Genomic DNA, 23006 nt, shown 5'->3' with positions numbered 1-23006 from the left:
AACCGGAAGTTCTATCCCCGCCATCAATAATCGAATTGTCTGATCGATCATTTTTTGTTTACTCAGGAATAACCTCCATATTACCCAAATATACACAAATTGTTTGTAATCTGAGCTACTTTATCTGTGGCACACTGCCAGTTTCAACTGCAACACACGAGAGAATGGAATGGAGTCCATTAGTGGTGACGTCACAAGCAGACGACGAGTTGGAACTGAGTTTTCGCAACGAGAGAACGTGTTTTCTTCCTATCCAATTCAATGCTATTTTCCTTCGGAAGGAGTAGCTTTAATTATTGTGACAGCAGTTATGAAACAAAATTATGATCCGTATCGTACATCAGGGATTTCGGAGAATACGACTATACAGGGTGTCGCAAAACTCTTTCAACAACGCTTGGGTGCTGGTAGATATCATAAAAACAAGTTACTTTTCCCTATAAAGTTTACCTCGAAAGCGCTTAGTTTCTGCGCTATAAGCGCTTAAAATCTATCCTGTATGTATGCAAACCAACACAGCAAACGTTTGCTCTGACATAACTACCAGGGGCGCGTGGCAGGGTTGCCACTAGCTTTCCTCGTTAGGAGAGACGACTTGAAAACAACAACTTGGGAATCTTGCCTGAGCAAAATCCAAAACATTAATGATACTTGCGATGTTGTAAGAAGCATTGACAGTATTTATAAACTGACCAAGACAAATAATGGGCAGACTGAAATTCAAGATTACTCATTCTAAAATATCTCCATAATTGATTGATTGATTTGGTTTATTTTAATTCGTTTTTCTGCCACCTTTGGCTAATCGCGAAGATGAGGATGATATGATGAAATAACAAATGACACCAATATCTAGACCAGGATTTAAACCCGAGATACCTGGCGCCGTGGCGAGCTGTGCTAACCACATCACCACGGAGTGTTTCGTGTTTCATGCGATATCAACAATTGCAAGGGACACGTGAGATATGGGAAATCCACGAACGAACAAATGTAAACATGATGTGTTTGCTGCCTCGTTTCGAACACGCAGAGCCACCCCCCGTGCCGGAGTGGTGAGCACATCGCGCTACGACGCCAAGGGTCCCGGGTTCGAATCTTGGTCTGGGCATGGATGTTTGTGAGTGTCCATTCATCAAATTGATCATATCATCACTAATCCCCATCTTTGCAAATTAATCAAAAGTGGCACAAGAAGCGAAGTAAAATAAAGCAAATCAATCAATCATTAAATTAAAAGAGCATTGCAATTATTTCCTTATGAGACGAACACGATTAGCAATAACACAGATAGGAATAATTTTCTAATAAATAAATTGTAATAACATTATAGTCTGCGTGTTCGAGACGAGGAAGCAAACACATGTTTACATTTGTTCGTTCGTGGATTTCTCATATCTCACGTGTCCCTTGCAATTGTTGATATCGCATGATACACGAAACACGCCGTGGTGATGTGGTTAGCACAGCTCGCTACGGCGCCAGGTATTTCGGGTTTAAATCCTGGCCTAGACATTGGTGTCATTTGTTATTTCATCATATCATCCTCATCTTCGCGATTAGCCAAAGGTGGCAGAAAAACGAATTAAAATAAACCAAATCAATCAATCAATTATGGAGATATTTTAGAATGAGTAATCTTGAATTTCAGTCTGCCCATTATTTGCCTTGGTCAGTTTATAAATACTGTCAATGCTTCTTACAACATCGCAAGTATCATTAATGTTTTGGATTTTGCTCAGGCAAGACTCCCAAGTTGTTGTTTTCAAGTCGTCTCTCTTAACGAGGAAAGCTAGTGGCAACCCTGCCACGCGCCCCTGGTAGTTATGTCAGAGCAAGCGTTTGCTGTGTTGGGTTGCATACGTACAGGATAGATTTTAAGCGCTTATAGCGCAGAAATAAGCGCTTTCGAGGTAAACTTTGTGGGGAAAAGTTACTTGTTTTTATGATATCTACCAGCACCCAAGCGTTGTTGAAAGAGTTTTGCGACACCCTGTATATCACACATACCTTACAGATGATAAGGTAAATAATAACCGGAGTAAGAAAATCATGCATTATCAAAACATTCCACTTCCGAGCACAGCCGAAGCGGACCCGAAGATCACCCGATCTGCCGCTATGGATGGTGGGAAACCGTGGAAAAACCAGCTGCCTCAGGCGATTGAACCGACGACGCCCATTGGCTGATATTTCTTTTGGAGCATTCGCTTTACTCGATTTCCTACTCCATTTATTCTTCATATACTTATCTGTAAGGTATATGTTATATGTAGCAGTAATTAGTACACGATAATTAAGTAATGAAGCAAGCAATAAATGTAGAAAAATGAAATGTTAACACCTGCTGGTCAGTACTCACATGAACGAATGTGCGGAGGGAAAAGGCCACAGAAATGATAGCAGGTTAGAGCAGATTCTCAAAAATACCACCACCAACATCAATGCACTTCTGAGCGCGTCGGAGGACATCTTGTGTTGCACTACAAAGTTCCCGATGATGTTCCCGGATTAACGCAGCAACATTCATAATGCGAATGTGAAGTTCATCCCTTGTATTCACCCTTTACCGGTAAACCTCCTGCTTCATCCACCCCCATAAACAGAAATCAAGAGGGGTTAGGTCGGGAGAACGAGGTGGCCACGCAACCTGACTACGAGGACAACGACCAATCAATCCATCGATTAGGGTAGGTGGAATTCAGATGTTGAATGTACTAATTATTACTACACCACAAATTCATGCAATAAAGATTAGTATCAGCATGTCCCTTCTCGTATTTACTTAAAATTAACATTACATTGCCATGTTTTACTTGTTACTGTTTTTGTTTACGTTTTCCTACATCATTTTTATTTCTGTTCATATCTCCGTTATCGTTCAAAATCGGACCCATGTTCATATGAACTTTTTTGCTTAGAATCACCCATACTACCAGTTCCCAATGTATTGCCTCTTCCTCCCGGAACATCCTGTATAGACGTATTCTCCGAAATCTCATCATTACATTGATGTACGATGCACATCACAATTTTGTTTCTTAACTGCTGTCACAATAATTAAAACTACCCCCTTCCGAAGGAAAATAGCATTAGATAGGAAGAAAACACGTTCTCTCGTAGTGAAGACTCAGTCCCAGGTTGCACACCCGTTCATTTTCATCAGCGCATCGCCAACCTCGCAATTTTGGAAGTCTCTTCATTCGTCACCGACAATAAAAATCGGACGTCTAAATCCTGAAATACCCGCTTCTCTGCAAAGTGTGTGTTGCCAAACTCTACAACAATGTGGATTTAAAAAAAAATAAATGGTAACTTCTACCGGCCCATAGAGAAACACACAGAACGCTTCGCAGGCAGCCGAGTATTTCAGGATCTAACATTTATTAAAATCCCCTGCATAATTGCTTGTGAATGACGTACGCAAAGCGATTCTGCAAAACTTGACCAATAGATGGAAGTACCTGCTTTAACATGGAGAAACGTGATAGCAGAAGAAAGTGTTTATGTTGAACTTAACAGGCAACAGGTTGTATATGACTTTTTTTTTTTTTACTAAATGGTTCATTTTCAGTTTTGTAAGTTATTAATCAACTGAGAAGCCCTCTCATACACTGTCCTTTTTATCAGAATGTGCTTATCATGTATACAGCAAATGCGAAATGCATGATAATAATAATCACCCGGAATTGGAGCAATATTGATAAAAAGTAGGATCGGTGTCAGTGACGTTCAACTTACACATAAAAGTTACAGTAAGAAAGTATATATGTACTCTATCTTGTATTTTATGTAGGTTATTTTGCGTGCTTCAAAGCCAATTCGCAGTATTTCTGTGAAATATACTGTCTTGTCAATGTGACTTCCGCTAGTTTTTTTTTTGGGGGGGGGGGTGTTCGTGAGTGTTCGGAATGGAAACCGTCGATTTTCGCGAAACTTTTTGTTTCAGAAGGAAATATATATATTCCTGATGCTACCATAACACCAAAGTTTAACTATGTTTGCCTAACCTAACCACGCATCAGTGGTTCGTTGGGCTAGCGTCAGTGGTTCACAATTATTTTGCAATTTCTAGATCCTGATACTAAAAGGGCACCAAATTTTAACTATGTTTGCCTAACCTAACCACACGTCAATGGTTCGTGGGACTACCGTCAATGGTTCACAGTTATTTTGGGAGCGATTTTACAATACCGGGAATTTCTCCATTTTGTTTTAAATTCGGCAAACTCACTAAATTAGGGCTCCTAATCACGAATCTGAAGTTAAAATTTGGCGCTCACGTGTCAAACTTGCAAAATAAGAGGGTCAGTCATCGCAACCGACAATGCACAATTGCTCATTATTTATCGCAAGATTTTCCGTTTCAAATACTTAAAGAACGAAATATATATATTCCTGATATTACTACAACCCTAAAATTTAACTATGTTTCCTAACCTAACCTAACCATGCACCAATGGTTCGTGGGGCTAGCGCCAATGGTCCGTGGGACTAGCCATAATTCAGGAATTTCTATACGTGAGCGCCAAATTTTAAGTGCAGATTCGTGATTAGGAGACCCAAATTAGTAAGTATCCGAAATTTGAAACAAATTGGAGAAATTCCCTGTATTGTTAAATTATACCTTATTTTGCAATTTCTAGACGTTGCCGACAAATTTTAACCAGATTCACTTGGGCCCTCTTTTTATTTTTGTTTCGTGGCATTCACTTCCCATGGTCTCCATAACCTCTATACCAAGTTTGGTAAAAGCTTGGTATATCGGAGACACATTTCTTCAATTTTACAGAAGAAACTACTTACGGATATTAGTTTCTACAAGGTTTCCAACGTTCATAGAGGTGTTTTCTTTCATCGTGGAATATATTTGACCGGGAAATCATGTATTTTTCAAGAGAAATATCTCACCGATGCACAATTGCGATTGCTTTCATTTGCTTCGCCTACGTGAACAGCATGCTGCGTACGTTTGATGACGTAATCCCCTGTCAGTGTTTCCAACCCCCCTTTTTTTCACTATGCTTGCCTAACTAAACCTAACCTAACCTTATCGGAAATGGTTCGTGGGGCTATCGTGAATGGTTCGTGTGGCTATCCGTCAGCTACAGTGCATAATGGTTCGTGGTGGTATCCGTCAGCTACCCGTGCATAATGTACAATTTTCACACGTGTCAAACACCATAGTAGGTATTTTTCGGTGAAGAAGGTTGGAAACACTGCATTCCCCACAACGTGAGTCAAAATGTGCCCGCCATATTGTGTGTCATGGTACGAACCATGCGAAATGCAAAATATTTAATGTGTCACTGATATACCGAACTTTTACCGAAATATGTACGATACATCGTTGGGAAGGGTATGAATCAAGGATTCCAGAAATGTAGGATTCATGGTGAGGAAACAATGGGAAGTGGGAAAAGACGTAGTATTAAGTTTGAGAATCCTTCATTATAAATGAGGCATAATCAGCCTAATTTACGTGCAGATGTAAAACGAAATGCCTAATTCGTTATGTTAGGCATGTTGAGTATAGTTATCTTAGCATAAATTATACATTTACAGTGTATTTATGCTAAGAGAACCAAACCTAACGAACCTAACCTAACAACGCAGGCATTCGTCAAGTGATGTCATAAAGCAAGTTTGCCCTAGCATTGTGCGATAATGGATACCTTTGAAGTCAAACTCGCCAAGGAGCAACATAACACCAAAAATATAATTACCAGACACGCAACAGAAGCGTCAATATGGCAAAAAAATAACAAAAACCCATATATTTTCCATACAAATTGAAGAAAAACAACTTGAATTAATGAAATTAAATTGCAGTTATAAAGAAATGCAAACCCCAATATCCAAAAATAAAATGAAAATCATAAATACGGATGAAACACAAAATAAAGAAAGTTGAATAGTAGTTTATATATATATATCCATGTTGAAAACCAAAGTTCGACCTGGCAATACTGTGTGTTTACAACATGGATTTTGATAAAGAAAAGCAGCTATGGCAAGTAATGTAGTAAAAAGTTATTATTATTTCATAGAACTGGAACATCTAATTAAAAAAATGCACAGTACCAAGTCGAAGTATGAATTATGTACCGTTAGTGAACATATATTTTGTTTACTTCGAAACGGTAAAACACAAGGGTCGTTTGTGCAGTATAGCCTCCAGGGGGCTCTGAGTAAGGCAAATTTAATTTTGTCCACTCAGTATGTTCAGATACGTTAAAGAAAGCCAATAACAATATTGTTGAGTTGAGTTGTTGTTTTAAGTCCACTTTATGCACAGTAAGGCTAATCGGGACTGGACCTACAGTTTAAAGTGGGATCCGAACCACTTGTGCCTTCACCGGGTATCGAACCCGGGACCCCTTGATTACAAGGTGACGACGCTACCACTGCGCCATCGAGGAAGCCCTCAATAACAATATTGAAAAAGCATAATTCTGTTTTCAGGTTCCTAACCATGAACAGTAAAACATGTTCAAAATGGTATTTATAGTGTATATTTACTGCAGGTCACTAACATTTATATCAACTGTATTGTAACTGATTCTCCTACTCAGAAATAAAGGTGTTCATTTAGTAATTAATGGATACCAGCAGGCACCAAAGATGGTACTCAAAGTGACATTCCACAACAGCAACTATAATTTTACGTAGTTAGGTTAGCATTGCTAGGTTTGGTACCAATAGTTATCGACGTGTTCTTTCGCTATTTGAGTGTGCATACAGAGAGTTTTAATAATAAGAAGCGTCGAAAGCACTCCGAAATGGCAGGTTTTTGCTTACGTGGGCCATACTTTGTGATTGATGTTATTTGTATTTTTCGTGCGCTGGAACTAATTTTATATTACGTAAACATCAAAATCTGTCGATTAATACAAATTGCAACGTAATTTTTGAGGGTGTACGGTGGGTAAACGGCCAGCCAAAGATTTCTTTCCATGCATCTAGAGCTAAATATTGAATGTACAATACACTCAAACACACATTGGTCCATAGAATTGTACTTGTACTTCCATAATGTTTCTCAGACGTTCCAATAATTTGAGGTTTCTTTGTTTCCTTTCAGCACTGACTGAAAACAGGCCTATTTTGTGTGAGAATGGAATACGATTATCTTATAAAGTTCCTAGCTCTTGGAGATTCAGGTGTTGGAAAGACTAGCTTTTTATACCAATACACCGATGGAACATTTAACCAAAGATTTATTTCTACAGTGGGGATAGATTTCAGAGAAAAAAGACTGGTATGTATTGATTTCTTAATTTAAAGATAACAAGCATGAATTATGCAATTGCCAATGTAAATTATAGTACACCCAGTGACGTGCACTGAGGAGTAGCTAGTCTAGCAGAGATAGATCAATAAATCTCACATCTCGAATTATATTCAAATCACAATATTTACTGTCTTGTTAAAGCCACCACAGCTCATATGCAACACCTTTTCCACGCGCTTCTCGTCCATCGGTGTTCTCCGCGGGCAAAGCTGGCTGGATACCCTAGCTCGCTCTTCTTCAGCCAGGCCAGTTTCCAGGTAGAAACGGCCGGCCCAAGGAAAAAGAAGATTTCTACCTCTACCTCTCTCGCCTCCTCGCCCCCTGCTGCAATGGTTGAAAGCCCAGGCTTTCAGGTCCCCCAGTCTATCTCCTATAGGACAGATAGGGGATTGGTTTCTCATAATTTTTTTGTAAATACTCTAAAGAACACAGGGTAAAATTTTCTGCAGTACTTACGTTCTCTGTATTTACACAACCTTTTACACGTTGTACAATATGTATGTACAAATATGGGATGTAGTTTTATTATTTATGAAATGGGAACGTGGTATGTGTAGACAATAATGTTATGCTTTGTTTATTTTTTATTTTATTTTATTTTATTTTCAAATATGGAATATATAATGATTAGATTACAAATATTTGCTCAGGCTCTCTCTCGCTCTCGTTTTAGTAGTGTTTTTTTAAAAATATACTAATCTCTTGGCCTCCAACAGATGTATTTATTTAGGCAAGAGAACGCACATTCATATTGTTGTTGGTTTGGTTATTTTACTTCGCTTTTCTGCCAACATTTAGTTATCACGAAAATGAGGATGATGTGATGAAATTAATGAAGGGACCTCGAACAATCCAGGCCGGGATTCGAACCCGAGATGAGCATGCATTCTTGTTCCTGTGTTGTACTCTGCAGTGAATAATGAAATAATTTGAAATGAAAAATGTATCTCAGAACTCAAGAAGCCAAATTAATATTATTGAAGAAACTACAAAAAAGTGTGTTTTGTTACCTGTTGTTTTGTTTCTGTGCATAAAGTGGACTTGAAACACCAAATCAACCAACCGTGCGGGAGTGGTTATCACAGCACGCTAGGACACCAGGAGTTCCGGGTTCGAACCCCGACCTGGGCATGGGTGTTCTTTGTGTTTGTCCGTTCATTAATTTGTCGCATCATCTTCGCAATTAACCAAATGTGAGAAAAAGCGACGCTAAGTAACGAAAATGAAGTCAAATCATTCATTGATTGCTTGATTTGGTTTATTTTACTTCGCTTTTCCGCCACTTTTGGCTACTCCCGAAGATGATACAATATAATTGATGAAGGGACACACTCAAAGAATACCCATGGCCAAGCCGAGATTCGAACCCAGGATCTCTCGCTTAGTAGTCAAATCAAATCTTTTTTATTTTCAAATGGGGGTGGGGGTTACATGTACTTTTATTAGTACTCATTCATCATTTGGCAATCTTTTCCTGTTATTGACGTTCTGTTTTTAGGAATACTGGGCTGTAAAGGGGGGAGGGGTATGAGCCACACCAATCCCCCTTGAGCACGCCACTGATTGCTACCCCAAATGTCGACGTCACCGCACGTCACTGAGTACACCAACTATTATTGCTTGTTTATTTGGTGAAATTCTGCACTGAAATTATGATGCTTATTTAATAATACAGACACATTGCTCATTGTAAATTGTACTCTTTCGGTTTTAATTTGTTATGTATTTTTAAAGTGTTTTTGGCCCAAGCACATACTGTAGAGTTTCAGTGATTACTTAAAATTTTCTTCAATATATGCTTTCGTAGTTAGTTTAGGCAGGCCAGGTTTCGTTCTCTCAGCATTAAAATAAAGTCCCTAAATGCATTCTACTAAGGTTCCTATTTACTTCTACATTAATTCCCACTAGTCGATGATACTTACAATTGCTTGTCAACGGAAAATAAATTGTCCATGGGAAGCACACATGCTTGTGTAAGGTAATTTTTAAGTTTGTTTTTTCCAACATAAATAACTTTTTTCGAAATCCAAACTGTCTCATTACTTTAGGGAAGGTTCAAATTTCGTGTGACAATGATTGCCAAAATTCTACGATAATTAGTCTTCCTGCTAGGAGAATTAAAAAAAATCATAAATTAATCGGAACCATTACCATGTTTTTATAGATTAGAAAAGTATATGTAGTGAGTTTCTCTTACATCAGTTAGCACCTTTTTTTTCTCTCTTACATCAGTTAGCACATATTTTTTTTGGGGTGAAAGGGATGATCTTTTCAGATGGCACCCAAATGCCAGCCTCACTTCCATGTAGTACATCCCGGTAACTGCTTCTTGCAAGCCGACGAGGCTGTGGTACCTGGATCTACGGCCAGTATAATCCTCTGTAGGGCTGTGTGTTTTGTCCTTATGTGTGCTGAGTGCCCTTTACAGCCTCAGTGTTTGACCCAGGCAAGAATATTTTAGTCCTCAGCGCAAGGTACTGATTTTAGCTACGGGAAGGGACTGGTTCCTGCATAATGCGAGGGGTGCAAAATATTCTAAGTGCTGACACATCTACAATTTTGATTTCATCAATCAATCAAGTTATCACCTTTTTGAATATTATTGATCCAGTGGTTGGTTTTGTTCCATTTTGTTCTGGAATTGACATTCCATACACAAAGTGTCTAAAAAAAAATAAAAGGTAAAGTGTTCCCCTGTGCTTAGCACCATGCCATGAAGGCGTATAGGGGGTGTGGGGGTAATGCCCCACACTTTCTTGATCCGGTCGTGAGTGGGGGTGATGTGATCAGCATCATGCCCCTGACCGCCTTTACCCCCCAGGGTTTCCCCCAGGTACTCATGTTATTCGACGCTGGGTGGGCACCGGGGCCGCTTCCATCGTTAGAAAAGTTCCCGGATTTGAACCGGCTGGGGATCGAACCCGGGACCTTTAGCATGGTAGTCAGATGCATTACCAACTGAGCCACCGCAACCACAAGAATATGTGTGTCTAGCAATAAATAATTGGCTTGATAACTCATTTGGTGAGATCATTAATACAAAATACCAGGCTCCCAGGGTCAAGTAAGGATGAAGCAACAATTCTCCAATAAAATTTTATTGGTTTTATTAGGATTAGGGATGGGGGACAGTACTCTTATTGGTATTTGCTTGTATAGGGATATTGACGTGTCAGTTTCCAATCTGTTACTTCTACAAATAGCATGTAGAGTGTACAATTTTTCCATTGTGTGATCATTTATTTGAATAACTTGTGAAGTGAATTTATAGATGTGCAGTTTCTTCTCAAAGATTTGGTTTGGTTTGAATTGGTGTTTTAAGTCCACTTTATACACAGTAAGGCTAATCGGGACTGGACCTACAGTTTAAAGTGGGATCCGAACCACTTGTGCCTCCACCGGGTATCGAACCCGGGACCCCTTGATTACAAGGCAATGATGCTACCACTGCGCCATGGGGGAGGCCCTTCTTCTCAAAGATAAAACAAATTATAGTCACATAGCTTCATACATGAATTAATTTCATGTTTCAGATTTCTTTATGGAACATTCATTTAGTGTTTAATAGCAGATTTGTAGAATAGGTTTACAAGTACTCTATCGGTATTGGTTATGCTTTCATTTCGCCCTATTTCTAAAGTAGCACTGAAATTTTTTGATGGCTGATTTGCAGTATCTGTTTCTTCTCAGGTTTATAGAGCTCAGAATCCAGATGGGTTCCAGGGTAGAAGCCAAAGAATTCATTTACAACTCTGGGATACAGCTGGTCAAGAGAGGTAAGACTATAGTTTACAGACAATTTACAGTTTCATTTACACCCCAACCATAAAGTCCATACTTGAACTCTGTTTATTTTGATAGTATCCATTATTACTTGCCCTATGAAGGCAGCAGTATAACATATTAGTATTTTAATACTTCTAAACTCCAGTTATAAATACATTTTGGAATATATTTTATGTTCTGTGAATTTATATTGTTCCTATAGAATTTCTTTTCATGCATTGTATGTAGCTTAGATTGCACCACTTTATGCCCATTTTCTATTTTAACACTTTTTTTTGTACGAAATAATTTTATTTATTAATTTAATTTATTTTTTTACTTCATTTGATGTCATTTAAACCATTTAATAATTTTAATTACTAGACAGACAGAACATTTACCATTTTTCATCCTTCAAACTATACAGAAGACTACATAGCATCACTTTTATTTTTATATTTATCTAGTGTTGCTTCGGTGGTGCTGGGGAGTAGATGCAGTCTTGTCTAGCTGATTGCTGGAAGGGTTCTTTTCCTAGCTGTAAAGCTGTGATTTTTTTTAGAACAATGTGAAAGCATTTTTGTCTTTGTCTAGTGAATTTTTAAGTATGAATTATATTGATTTAGGCCTTTACTAACTTACGACTGAATGAAATTTAAAATATTCCAGATACCTCTTTTGGCTCCAGTATTTGTACTTCATGGACAATTATCGGAGAAAAGTCAAGGAATACTTTCTGAGATTCAACTGTAATTAATTAATTTTTCTTATAGCATTTAGTTAGCACGCTAGGAGTGTAGTGTGCACGAGTGCAGCAGTTTGGTGCATGACTTCTGGGAGATTTTTTTTTACATACGGTGTGCACTCAAACTATGAGGATCATTCAGATATGACTTGGAATTATGATAACCCAAAAATGCCTGTAATTTATAATATTATTACAAAAAACCTCCCTTTACACAGTACAATTTAGTGCTTAGTCACTGGATCGTGTGTGATTGCAGTTTCGTGACAATCTTGGACATTTCTCTACCTAGAACACTTTGCGAGATGCAACGTGTGGTTGAAAGTGCTCTAAAGAGGATAGGGAAGCACTTGTTAGCCTAGGAGATGTGTATTTTCCTGTAGGAGTATCATTTCTTTCCTCAAGTTCCATGATACTTTGGCAGTGAACAAGTTACAATCCTACTTGGAATTCATTATTGACCTAAGTTATCCATGGTTGTCCTTCAGCCACTCCTGGTGAATGCTGAGATTGTACCTGTGACAAGTGCTTCATTACTGCTACCCATTTACTTGTGTCTTTTTTCCTTTGTTCTCACCTCATAAATGACTGTTGCAAATATGAATTGTTAAATAGATTACCCAAAGAACCATTTATGACAATACAAGAATAGAGGGTGTCCACAAATTATCTTTACAACTTTGCACATTAATTACAAAGGTAAAAAAGGTAAAATAAAAAGGTAAAGTGTTCCCCTGTGCTTAGTACCACGCCATGAAGGCGTATAGGGGGTGTGGGGGTAACGCCCCACACTTTCTTGATCCGGTCGTGAGTGGGGGTGATGTGATCAGCATCATGCCCCTGACCGCGTTTACCCCCCAGGGTTTCCCCCAGGTACCCATGTTATTCGACGCTGGGTAGGCGCCGGGGCCGCTACCACCGTTAGAAAAGTTCCCGGATTTGAACCGGCCGGGGATCGAACCCGGGACCTTTAGCATGGTAGTCAGACGCGTTACCGACTGAGCCACCGCGGCCACATTAATTACAAACACCCTATATTATTATGTATATTCATGGTATTTGCTGTACATGCAATGGCACCATGGTACCAGAAATATCCTCTCCAATCTCAAGAAATGGTGCTGCATTTGCATATCAGATTTTTTGTTTCGATGAACCAAGCAGCGAACTGTGTTTTCTCTTGCGGGGACCACTGTCTCATAATACACAGCCTGCTACGTCAGTGGGGCACAAGCAACAAATAACGGCAATGTTAATTAAAACTGATATTTGCAGTTTATTATGTAGCAAATACCATGAACGTACATAATATAGGGTGTTCATAATTAATGTGCAAATTTGTAAAGATAATAAGTGGACACACTGTATATTCAACCTAACTTGTAACATGTAACACAGAAGCAACACAAAAACACAGGTAAAAAGTTCAAACTTGAGTTTTTGGGCTATTGTTCATCACAAACTGTTAAAAGATATCCTGAGTTCTTACAAATTATTCAAAAAGCCTAGAATTTTCTGCTAATTACAACTGATTTCAAGCTTTAGTATTTCACGTGCAAGCTCACATGAACCAACGCCATTTTGAATTGAGAGGCCACAAGTATACAGAACTTCATTTGTAACATCACCATGGAGTCGCTCCATTCTTCAGGTAATGTAAATTTATTTTCCTGTAGTTTACGGTTATTACAAGCATAAGAAAACAGTTTTTTCTTTGTTATGTTTTATGTTTGTTTTCTTATGCTTGTAATAACCGTAAACTACAGGAAAATAATTCTATCATGCAAGCAATGCGTACATACAAGAAAAACTATTAATGTAAATTTAAACCTTTGCAAATGGCTCACATAGCCATATTCATTTTGAAATTAATATAAGTAAGAACTTCTGTTTTTTCGATGGCTGAAATCATCTTTAACATATAAATCAAAGTGCCATGTCATAATTGAACGTTCCTCATATATGCAAATGTAGTCTATTGTCATAGGAAATACTTTGGCTTCGGTTGGTACAGGATGACCTTTGAGAGTACTACTAGCATTCACTGAATGGCGTGCCTTAGAATGAGCCAGTGCATGTTAGCCAACTGAAGGACTATTCAAGGTTTACAGTAGTTCCAGGTATTGCTTGGCCTCATTAGTACACTAACTGGTTTGGCAGCATGGTTTGTCACATGATAGACAAATAGTATACAAATAGTGCACAGTTGGGTTTAGCCAAGTTGCAAATGCATACTGTGAAATTAAATTTGCTTGAATGGATGTTTGCGAGTGTCCATTCATCATATCATCACTCGTCCCCATCTTCGCAAATTAGCCAAAAGTGGCACAAGAAGCAAAGTAAAATAAGACAAATCAAATCATTCTCTGGTAAAGAAGTGTTTATTATTTTGGCCTTTCCATTGGCTTGGTGGCAATGTCTTCACCTCGTAATCAAAGGGTTTTGATAGGTTTGATACTTGGTGGAGGCACATAGCAGGTTGGATCCCACTTTAAACTGTAGGTCCAGTCTCAATTAGCCTATCAGTGAATAAAGTGAACTCATAACAAAAAAAAATTGTTCTAATTTAAGTAACAGATTGAAAAACTGCATTAATCAAAATCACTAACAAGCAGATCTGGTAGCAATATATATGATAATTTTAAGGTGGTGAGTAGTAATATAAAACATGTAAGTTACTTGGGCATGCCTAGCTTGGAAATGTATTATTTTAAAAGAATTGTAGATGAATTAATATAAATATTAACAATTTCAGCTTCATGTAGCTAGTTTAACCATTTTTGCTAATGTTCTTAACATGTTATATCCTTTACTAACTGTAGACTCTTAATGTAGGTTTCGTAGTCTAACAACTGCATTCTACAGAGATGCTATGGGGTTTCTTCTACTGTTTGATTTGACTAGCGAGCAGTCCTTTTTAGACGTAAGGAATTGGTTAGTGCAGTTAAAGGTATGTGTTTGTTAATTGATGTACAGAGCATTCCCTGACATTCGCTACGAGACTCAGCTGCCCGGCATCAGCGCTAGTCTTTCCCGGTAAACGGGGTCCGCGACAGTCGCACACTACACTGTTTTTTCGCTCTCTTTCCCTTTCTGTTGACGTTGCAGACTGACGCCAGTATAATCCTCCCTCGGAAGTTGTGTTGTGTCGTGTCCGTGTGTTGAAGATTGTGGCTTAATATGGCACCACAAAAGTTTACATTACATCAAAGGATTTATCTTGTCGAGTGTTACTTTGGAAAGAGGAATTGTGGAGAAGTACGATGACGTTTTGCAACGAAACTTCCTGGTGTTCCCGTTCCACATAGGACCACTATATTAAACCTCGTAAAAACGTAACAGCGTCAGTTTTGAATGAAAGTGGAAAGAAAAATGGGGAAATCTACAAAATAAAGTATACAAAGACAATCTGCACACCATCCGTGAGTTAAAAGTGAGTAATGTACGAGAAATCGGGAGAATTACAGTTGACGAACTTGTACGTGTAAATGCAAATTTCCTTTGGAGATGCCAGGAATGTGTTGCAGCAGAGGGACATAATTTTCAACACCTTCTGTAGTCAAGATTAGTACACAATATGAAAACTGTAATTTTAATAGCCGACTCTAGCGACTGTCGCGGATCCTGTTCACCGAGAAAGACAAGCGCTGATGCTGGGCAGCTTGCCGCCGAGTCTCGTAGCGAACATCAGGGAATGCTCTGTACTTTAGTGTAACTAGAAGATCGTTGCTATTAAAGTTTCCGGATATCAGAATGCAGTGGTGGAACATGCTCGAGCACTTTGTAATATTGTAATATCTGAAGACACTTTTCTTACTGCTATTAATGTTATTTACTATTATTATTAGAAGTTTGATTTTTTATAAACTTGTGTGTTCATTTCATAAGCTTGAAAATATTATTAGCAGTTTATTTTATTTTAACTTAATTCACGCATGGGATACGGGTAATTGAAACAATTAAATTGATTTTTAATTAAAAACTCAATTTTTTTTTGATATGTAAAACTTGTAGACATAATTTTGACTTAGAATGATGCTCTAATGTTTAGAGAACAAAATCAGGAACATTTTGTTTTAGTAACACGATTACTCTGGCATCTGTGCCAGAGTGGTTAGCACAGCGTGGTACATCAACAGAGGTTGTGGGTTCGAATCCCAGCCTGTGCATGGGTGTTTCTGAATGTCTTCATCAATTTCATCATGTCATCACTCATCCTCATCTTCGCAATTAGCCAAAAGTGGGGGAAAATTAATTAAAATAAACCCAATCAAGTAACACAATTACAATTTTTGCAGGATATTTTGAAATGTGACAATGAATTTGTAGTAATGAAGTAAAATTCAAGCTTGATCTTGAGGAAAAGGCCAATCTTGTCTGTGCCCTATTTCTTATGGTATTATAAGAGCAGTCATTTAGACTACTGTAAACACATACCTGTTAATGCTTTTATTTGCTTCATTGTTTTTAATCATTATTTCAGACTCATGCGTACTGTGAAAGCCCGGATGTGGTTTTATGTGGGAACAAAGTAGATTTGGAAGGTCAAAGACAGGTCAGTGAGGAAAGAGCAAAGGAGATGGCAAAGGAGTACGGGTAAGCATCATCTTAAATTTGTTTGTCTGCTTATGCTATGAAGTAGTACAAATTCAATTGTTATGAATTAATTATGAATACTGTATTTCTACGCATAATCGTCTCCACCTCATAATGGTCACACTCTGATTTTTCAGTTCAAAATCTGCATACAACCGTTCGTGTAATAGTTGCAACAGTGAGAAAAACAATGACAGCAGCTCAGAATCTTCGGACACACGTTAAATTTTGTAAATTCGTACTTTGTTATACTGTAGTAATTTTTTCTAGTGTAATATTTCTACTATAATACACAAATAAGTACTAATGTATTAATTTTTTTCAGACCCAAAAAAATTTGCTAAAATGTCATGAGGAAGTAATGTGGATTGATTTGGACTGTATTCCATTTTTATGTATATTCACGAATATTCTGTGCACCCTAATCTTACACTAAAAAACAGTTTAGTAATAAATGATTCTTAAGTATCAGTAATATCGGCACATATTCATGATGGGTTAAAACAAGAAGATGCATTATCTCCATTGTTCTTTAATTTTGCCGTAGAATATACTGTTAGGCCGGTAAAAGAAACTAAAGAAGGACTAAAATTAAATAGCGTGACTCAGTTGTTAGCATATGCAGATGATGTAGACTTATTAGGGGATGATATAAATACAATTCAGAATAATGCTAAAATATTTTTCAAAACTGCTAAAGAGATTTTTGAAGTTAACAAAGAGAAAACTAAATATATGCTTGCAGACCGAAACCAAGTGTTAGGTAATATTCAAAATCTAATTATTGATAACATCTCGTTTCAACCAGTTTCCAAATTCAAATACTTAGGAGTAATATTAACAAATGAAAATTATATTAAAGAGGAAATAAAAAGTAGGCTTAATTCAGGAAATGCATGTTACTTCTCTCTTCATAAACTTTTGTCTTCTCATTTAATATCTAAGAAACTAAAAGTTAAAATATACAAAACAGTAATTTTGCCTGTAGTATTATATGGGTGTGAAACATGGTCCCTTACATTGAAAGAGGAACATAAATTGAGAGTATTTGAAAATAAGATCCTTAGGAAAATATTTGGACCTAAAAGGGATGAGGAGACAGGTGAATGGAGAAGGTTACATAATTTAGAACTACATAATTTGTATTCATGTCCAGATATTATTAGAATAATTAAATCAAGAAGACTTAGGTGGGCAGGCCATGTGGCACGAATGGGAGAGGAAAGAGGAGTTTACAGGATTCTTGTTGGGAAACCTGATGGTAAGAGACCTGTAGGAAGGCCAAGACGAAGATGGAGGGACAACGTGGAGATGGACCTAAGGGAAATCTGTAGGGATGGAAAAGAGTATATAGAACTTGCTCAGGATAGGGAAAGATGGAAGGCCTGTGTTGCTGCAGTCATGAACCTTCGGGTTTAAGATGGCTAGAGACAGAGAGATAAAAAAATAACCTGGTTTCTGTATTATTCCAACCCAATGCAGTTTTGACTTTGGTTATTCTGCTCTCTATTTCTCTTACTAACAATGACCTTTCTGCTTTTTTTTCCCTTACTTGAAATGAACTATGTCAATTTCCATGGGTGTCCAAGAACAGATTCGACTCCCCTTCCCTACGCCTATAATTCATGCTAATGTCATTTTTTTTAGTCTAGAAATTTCATTCGCTCGATTTGTTTATTTATTTATTTACCAGAGAATTCCAAATACAGCATTGACCATTTTACATTGTAATTTAAAGACAACGGAAATAACAGCAAAAACAGCAATGGAAGTAACAATAAAGAATAATAACATAAAGAAAAATATATATATGAGATAAAGTGAATTATATGTTGTGAATACTAAATGAAAGTTATCAGTACTGCTGATATTTTTGTTTAGAGGATTTCAATATTTTCTCTCCCTTCCTCATGAAATATCAATTGCAGAGTTACATAAACTCGTCCACTTGTTAGTTAATTCAGATTGACCTGAAGATGTTTTCAGCTTGGCAGATCATTACTGGTATTAATTACAACATATTGTTTTCATTCGAATGTTTTTTTGCATAGAAGAGCATGATAAATTGGAATAAGAACGACAAAATAGTTACGAATAGAGGAAACAGCACATATTGTGTTCAACCCTTTTGTCCTCGTGGTTACCTTGTAACAAAGGAATACAGATCACATTGGTTAAATAATACTTAATCTGGTTACCGTAAACATTTCTTCGCTTGCACACAAAGTTATTATTAAGAAAACTGCTGTAGACATTTCGAAAAAGTGCTTGTCGCAACATGTGCGACATCATCTGACTAGCACTTTGCTTAATATCATACTCCCTCTGTCCCATAGTATGCCAAAATGGTAGTACAGGAATTACAGGCGAAGAAGCAGATGGAAAACACACGCATGAGGAGATGCACAGTAGATCAGTCTTCAAGATTGTGAAGAGGAACAATGTGACCTTATCGTAACGAGCAACAAATACTGCCCAGATGATTACCAAAAGGGGGCGTTGGGTTGTAACACACCGGTGTGGCACTGTATGCAAACCGGTCTAGCAAGGCACGCTGCAAATCGTTAGTAGAACACTCCTTCAGTGAGTACGTGTGAGAAGAACAGCCATGAACACAGGAAGCGACAGGGGTAGCAAGAACCTCACGGACAGTGAACGACAGGCAGTGTACGAGTTTCTGTTGGAAAACAGTACGGCTGGCATAATGAAGAAAGGTGCCATGACAAGTGCGGCCGAGAAATTTCATGTAAGTACGAGAACAGCACGTTGCATTTGGCAACAGGGGCGGCAATCTTTGAAAAATGGGACCATTTGTACTGCTTTTGCATCTCGGATGAAAGGCAAAGTCGGACCAAAGAAGTATCTCGCCCTACAACGACTACAGCACCTACTGCTGCGAAAGCTGCAGAATATTTGTTTAATGGCAGTGGCGCTAAACGTTGCTAAGAGTACCCTACACAGGCGTGTGAAGGCATGAGAGATCAAAGTGCATACGAATGTGCTGAAGCCATTATTGACGGATAGCAACAAGACGGAACGTCTAAATTTTGCTTTGTCAATGCTGGATCCCACCTCAGTCGCTTGTCCTGAAAGTGGAAATCCGAAGTTCAACATGATATTGGAGACAGTTCATGTGGATGAAAAATGGTTCTACCTGATGAAGGACGGTCAGAAATTGTACTTACTGCCCAACGAACCCGCAGCGAACATGTAAAAGCAAATCGTTCATTCCCAAGATCATGTTTCTGGCTGCTGTCGCCTGGCCTCATTGTGATCCTGGTCCCAAGCAGTGGTTTAATGGTATAGTGGAATCATGAGCAAAACAACCTGTGCAGACCCGCGACTCCTGTGCACCATACTCCCACAAGGAAGGGAGGGGGAGAGTTTACCATACTTCCTTATGGCCCGAGCTGAAGGGAAGAAGTGAAAGCTGCGCAGGTACTTTTCGTCCCAAGGTTTTTTTCCTTGTGGTCGATCTATAAGTTTAGTCATTTGGCACTTCGTCAGCAAGGAACCTGCCAAGAGGAACAGCAGGAATCATCCTGCTGGTACAATGGTCACCAAACCATTAACTGTTACCAAAGATGTTTACCGGGACATGGTCATCAACAAGTTAATCCCAGCAACAGATGCACAATGGCCTCGTGGACTGCACACAGGGAGAATCCAGGTGTCCGTTCAGCAGGACAATGCACGTCTGCATATCGTTCCCAAAGACCACGCCTGGATGGATGCTGCAGCGGCCAGTGGAATCACTTCGGAACTCGTATGCCAACTGCCAAACAGTCCGGACATGAATGTTTTATATGTGGGGTACTTCCGGGTAATTGTCTCTCCAGCATCAGGCAGCTCCACAAACTATTGATGAGTTGATCGCCGCCGTTGAAACATCTTTCTCTAATCTGACACGCGACAAGCTCTACAACGTCTTTCTCACTTTGCAGTCCTGTCTCATTGAAATTATCCGCGTCCAAGGTGGGAACAACTACAGGATTCCCCACGTGGAGAAAGCACACTTGAACCACAGCAACGTCATGCAATCTCGCTTGGAGTGTCCTCGGAACATTTACGCCAAGGCTACAGCAGCACTTCAGCACTAGATCTAGCTCGTTGATGGGATGATAATCTTCCTGGACCAACAATCTCTTTCGTCTTGATGTTTTATTTTGTCGAACTTCTTGGTCACTTTGTATTGATCCTGGATTGATTACTTTTTATTTAGGTTCTTTTGGATACTTGATCGGCCAATTTGTACTGATCCTTGAGTAATAAAGTTGTATGACACATTTCCATGTATCATTTTCTTCTTCTGCATACACCAATGTCACAGTTTGAATATCGGACAATTATTATGGGACAACAAACAAAGGTGTACCGGACAATAATTATGGGACAGAGGGAGTATTCTTTTTCTTTCATGCTTCGTTGCACCCTTCTTTCGAAGATACCTTCTTATCTTATGTATCTAAAGCTCTGCAAGTGTTTTACCTTATGTGCTAACTCCCCCTTCTTCATTGTTTTCGACTCATCTTTCCAAACTGCACCAATAGCGTTTCCCTATGCTGGCAACTTAGCAACCGGTTGTATACAGCCAACATGGCCGCACCTATGCGCGGGAGTAGTAGACGACTTTACCAGCATATTTTTATGAAGGAAAGAAAAGACAGCTGCGTGGAAAATAAAACGGAATGTTCTCAATCTGTTTATTTTGTTAGTGCCCTTTGCAAAACAATCTATCTGACAGACGGACGTTTATTTATTTATTTATTTATAAGCAATCCCATAACAGAGCAATGCTCCAATTACAATGGGATATTACAACAATACTCACATTATGCAACACAAAAAAAGAAAAAAGAAAATAAAAAGATAAAAAATAAAATACAAGTACAATACAATATACCCACCGACAAACATAATACAACTAATACAACAAAATAAAAATTATAAAATTAGAATAATACTATAGTACCAATATACTGAAGCTTCAGACTTCAAACAGTATAACGAAACTCCATATTAAAACCCGCACTAAGCAAAAGAGATAAACACCCAACTCTCATTTTGATATTTTTCAGATTATCGAACATATAAACAAAGTTCAAATCCGGGAACTTTTCTAACGGTGAAAGCGGCCCCGGCGCCCACCCAGCGTCGAATAACATGGGTACCTGGGGGAAACCCTGGGGGGTAAAGGCGGTCAGGGGCGTGATGCTGATCACATCACCCCCACTCACGACCGGATCAAGAAAGTGTGGGGCGTTACCCCCACACCCCCTATACGCCTTCATGGCGTGGTGCTATGCACAGGGGAACACTTTACTTTTTTTACTTTTTATAAACAAACATAAAAGATAATATACAAATCCATAACGTTAAGTGCAATTCAATACATACAATACACAACATAAAAATAAGAAAATTAAATACCATTTATCGTTACATCTTAACTTTGTCTTGAATAGTAGCCCTTTATTACTGATATGTACTTTGCGTAAGGGAATGCAAAATCTACATCAATTTTATCTTTAACAATATTATTATGTAGTCTACACATACTAATGACCACAGAATTCTGATGGACCAAATTTTTGGAAAAAGTGCATATAAACGGTTGACGCAATCTTAATGATTGAGGTTTAGTACAGAAGTTTAATCTTTGCAAAACTTCTTCGGTTTCGGTTAGACCATTAACAACTTTATATAATAAAATATGCTTTGCAATATCAGATCTAGTTTTCAAAGAGGGAAAATTCAAACTCAGTTAGTAGCCTATTATAAGGTATTCTTAACACATAAGACGATTTTTTGTATTTTTTAAAGAACAGATATCTTAAAAATTTATTCTGGATTCGTTCGAGTTTATCAATATATAATTGGAAGTAAGGACTCCAGATTACATTAGCGTATTCCAATTTACTCCTCACCAGAGCATTATACGCAACTGTTAAGGCTTTACTACACTGCATTTCCTTTGTGTTTCTAAATATAAATCCGAGTTTTGAAACCATTAACTACTAGTTTATCAACATGGTTCTTGTAAGTTAGTTTAGAATCCAGAATTATTCCTAAATCTTTAATTATATTGACTCTCTGAAGAGTCACATTACCAATAGTATAATTAAATAAAAATGGAGATGAAATTCTTGTAAATGTCATGGAAAAGCATTTAGCAACATTAAAATAGAGCTTATTTCTTATACACCATTGATGGCATTCACTCAAATCGGACTGTAATTCTGTAAGATCCTTAAATTTTACAATATTCTTGTAGAGTTTTAAATCATCTGCGTATAAGAGACACTTTGAGTAATTAACAACAGAAGGTAAGTCATTAATATATAATAAGAACAATAAGGGACCAAGATTGGATCCCTGTGGAACACCCGAATGACTAATATATGTACTCGATGAACAAGCATTATAAAGAACATACTGCTCTCTATTCAATATGTAAGACTGAAATAAAGCAACTAAATCATCCGAGAAACCGAACTGTACCAATTTTTGTAAAAGGATGCGGTGATTTAGCTTATCAAACGCTTTTGCAAAGTCAGTGTAAATTACATCTACTGCTTGATTTTGATTAACTGCCTCAGCGATATA

General features: G+C 38.0%; 1 protein-coding gene across 1 annotated transcript in view; it reads left to right on the top strand.

The window, feature by feature from the left end:
• The first annotated feature begins 3464 nt into the window (after positions 1-3464).
• The window catches only part of Rab27 (RAS oncogene family member Rab27), a 41938-nt gene continuing 22396 nt past the window's right edge, over positions 3465-23006 (top strand). The window contains exons 1-5 of the mRNA XM_083128637.1: positions 3465-3529; positions 7085-7261; positions 10985-11070; positions 14640-14754; positions 16288-16400. Coding sequence (XP_082984763.1) covers positions 7118-7261; positions 10985-11070; positions 14640-14754; positions 16288-16400 — 458 coding nt within the window. The 5' untranslated portion in view covers positions 3465-3529; positions 7085-7117. The remainder of the gene's footprint in view (positions 3530-7084; positions 7262-10984; positions 11071-14639; positions 14755-16287; positions 16401-23006) is intronic.

The sequence above is a fragment of the Lepisma saccharinum genome, chromosome 1 (assembly GCF_977018435.1).
Source record: "Lepisma saccharinum chromosome 1, izLepSacc3.1, whole genome shotgun sequence".
Taxonomy (NCBI): domain Eukaryota; kingdom Metazoa; phylum Arthropoda; class Insecta; order Zygentoma; family Lepismatidae; genus Lepisma; species Lepisma saccharinum.
The sequence above is the reverse complement of the archived record's forward strand: the minus strand, read 5'-3'. Positions and strand labels throughout refer to the sequence as shown.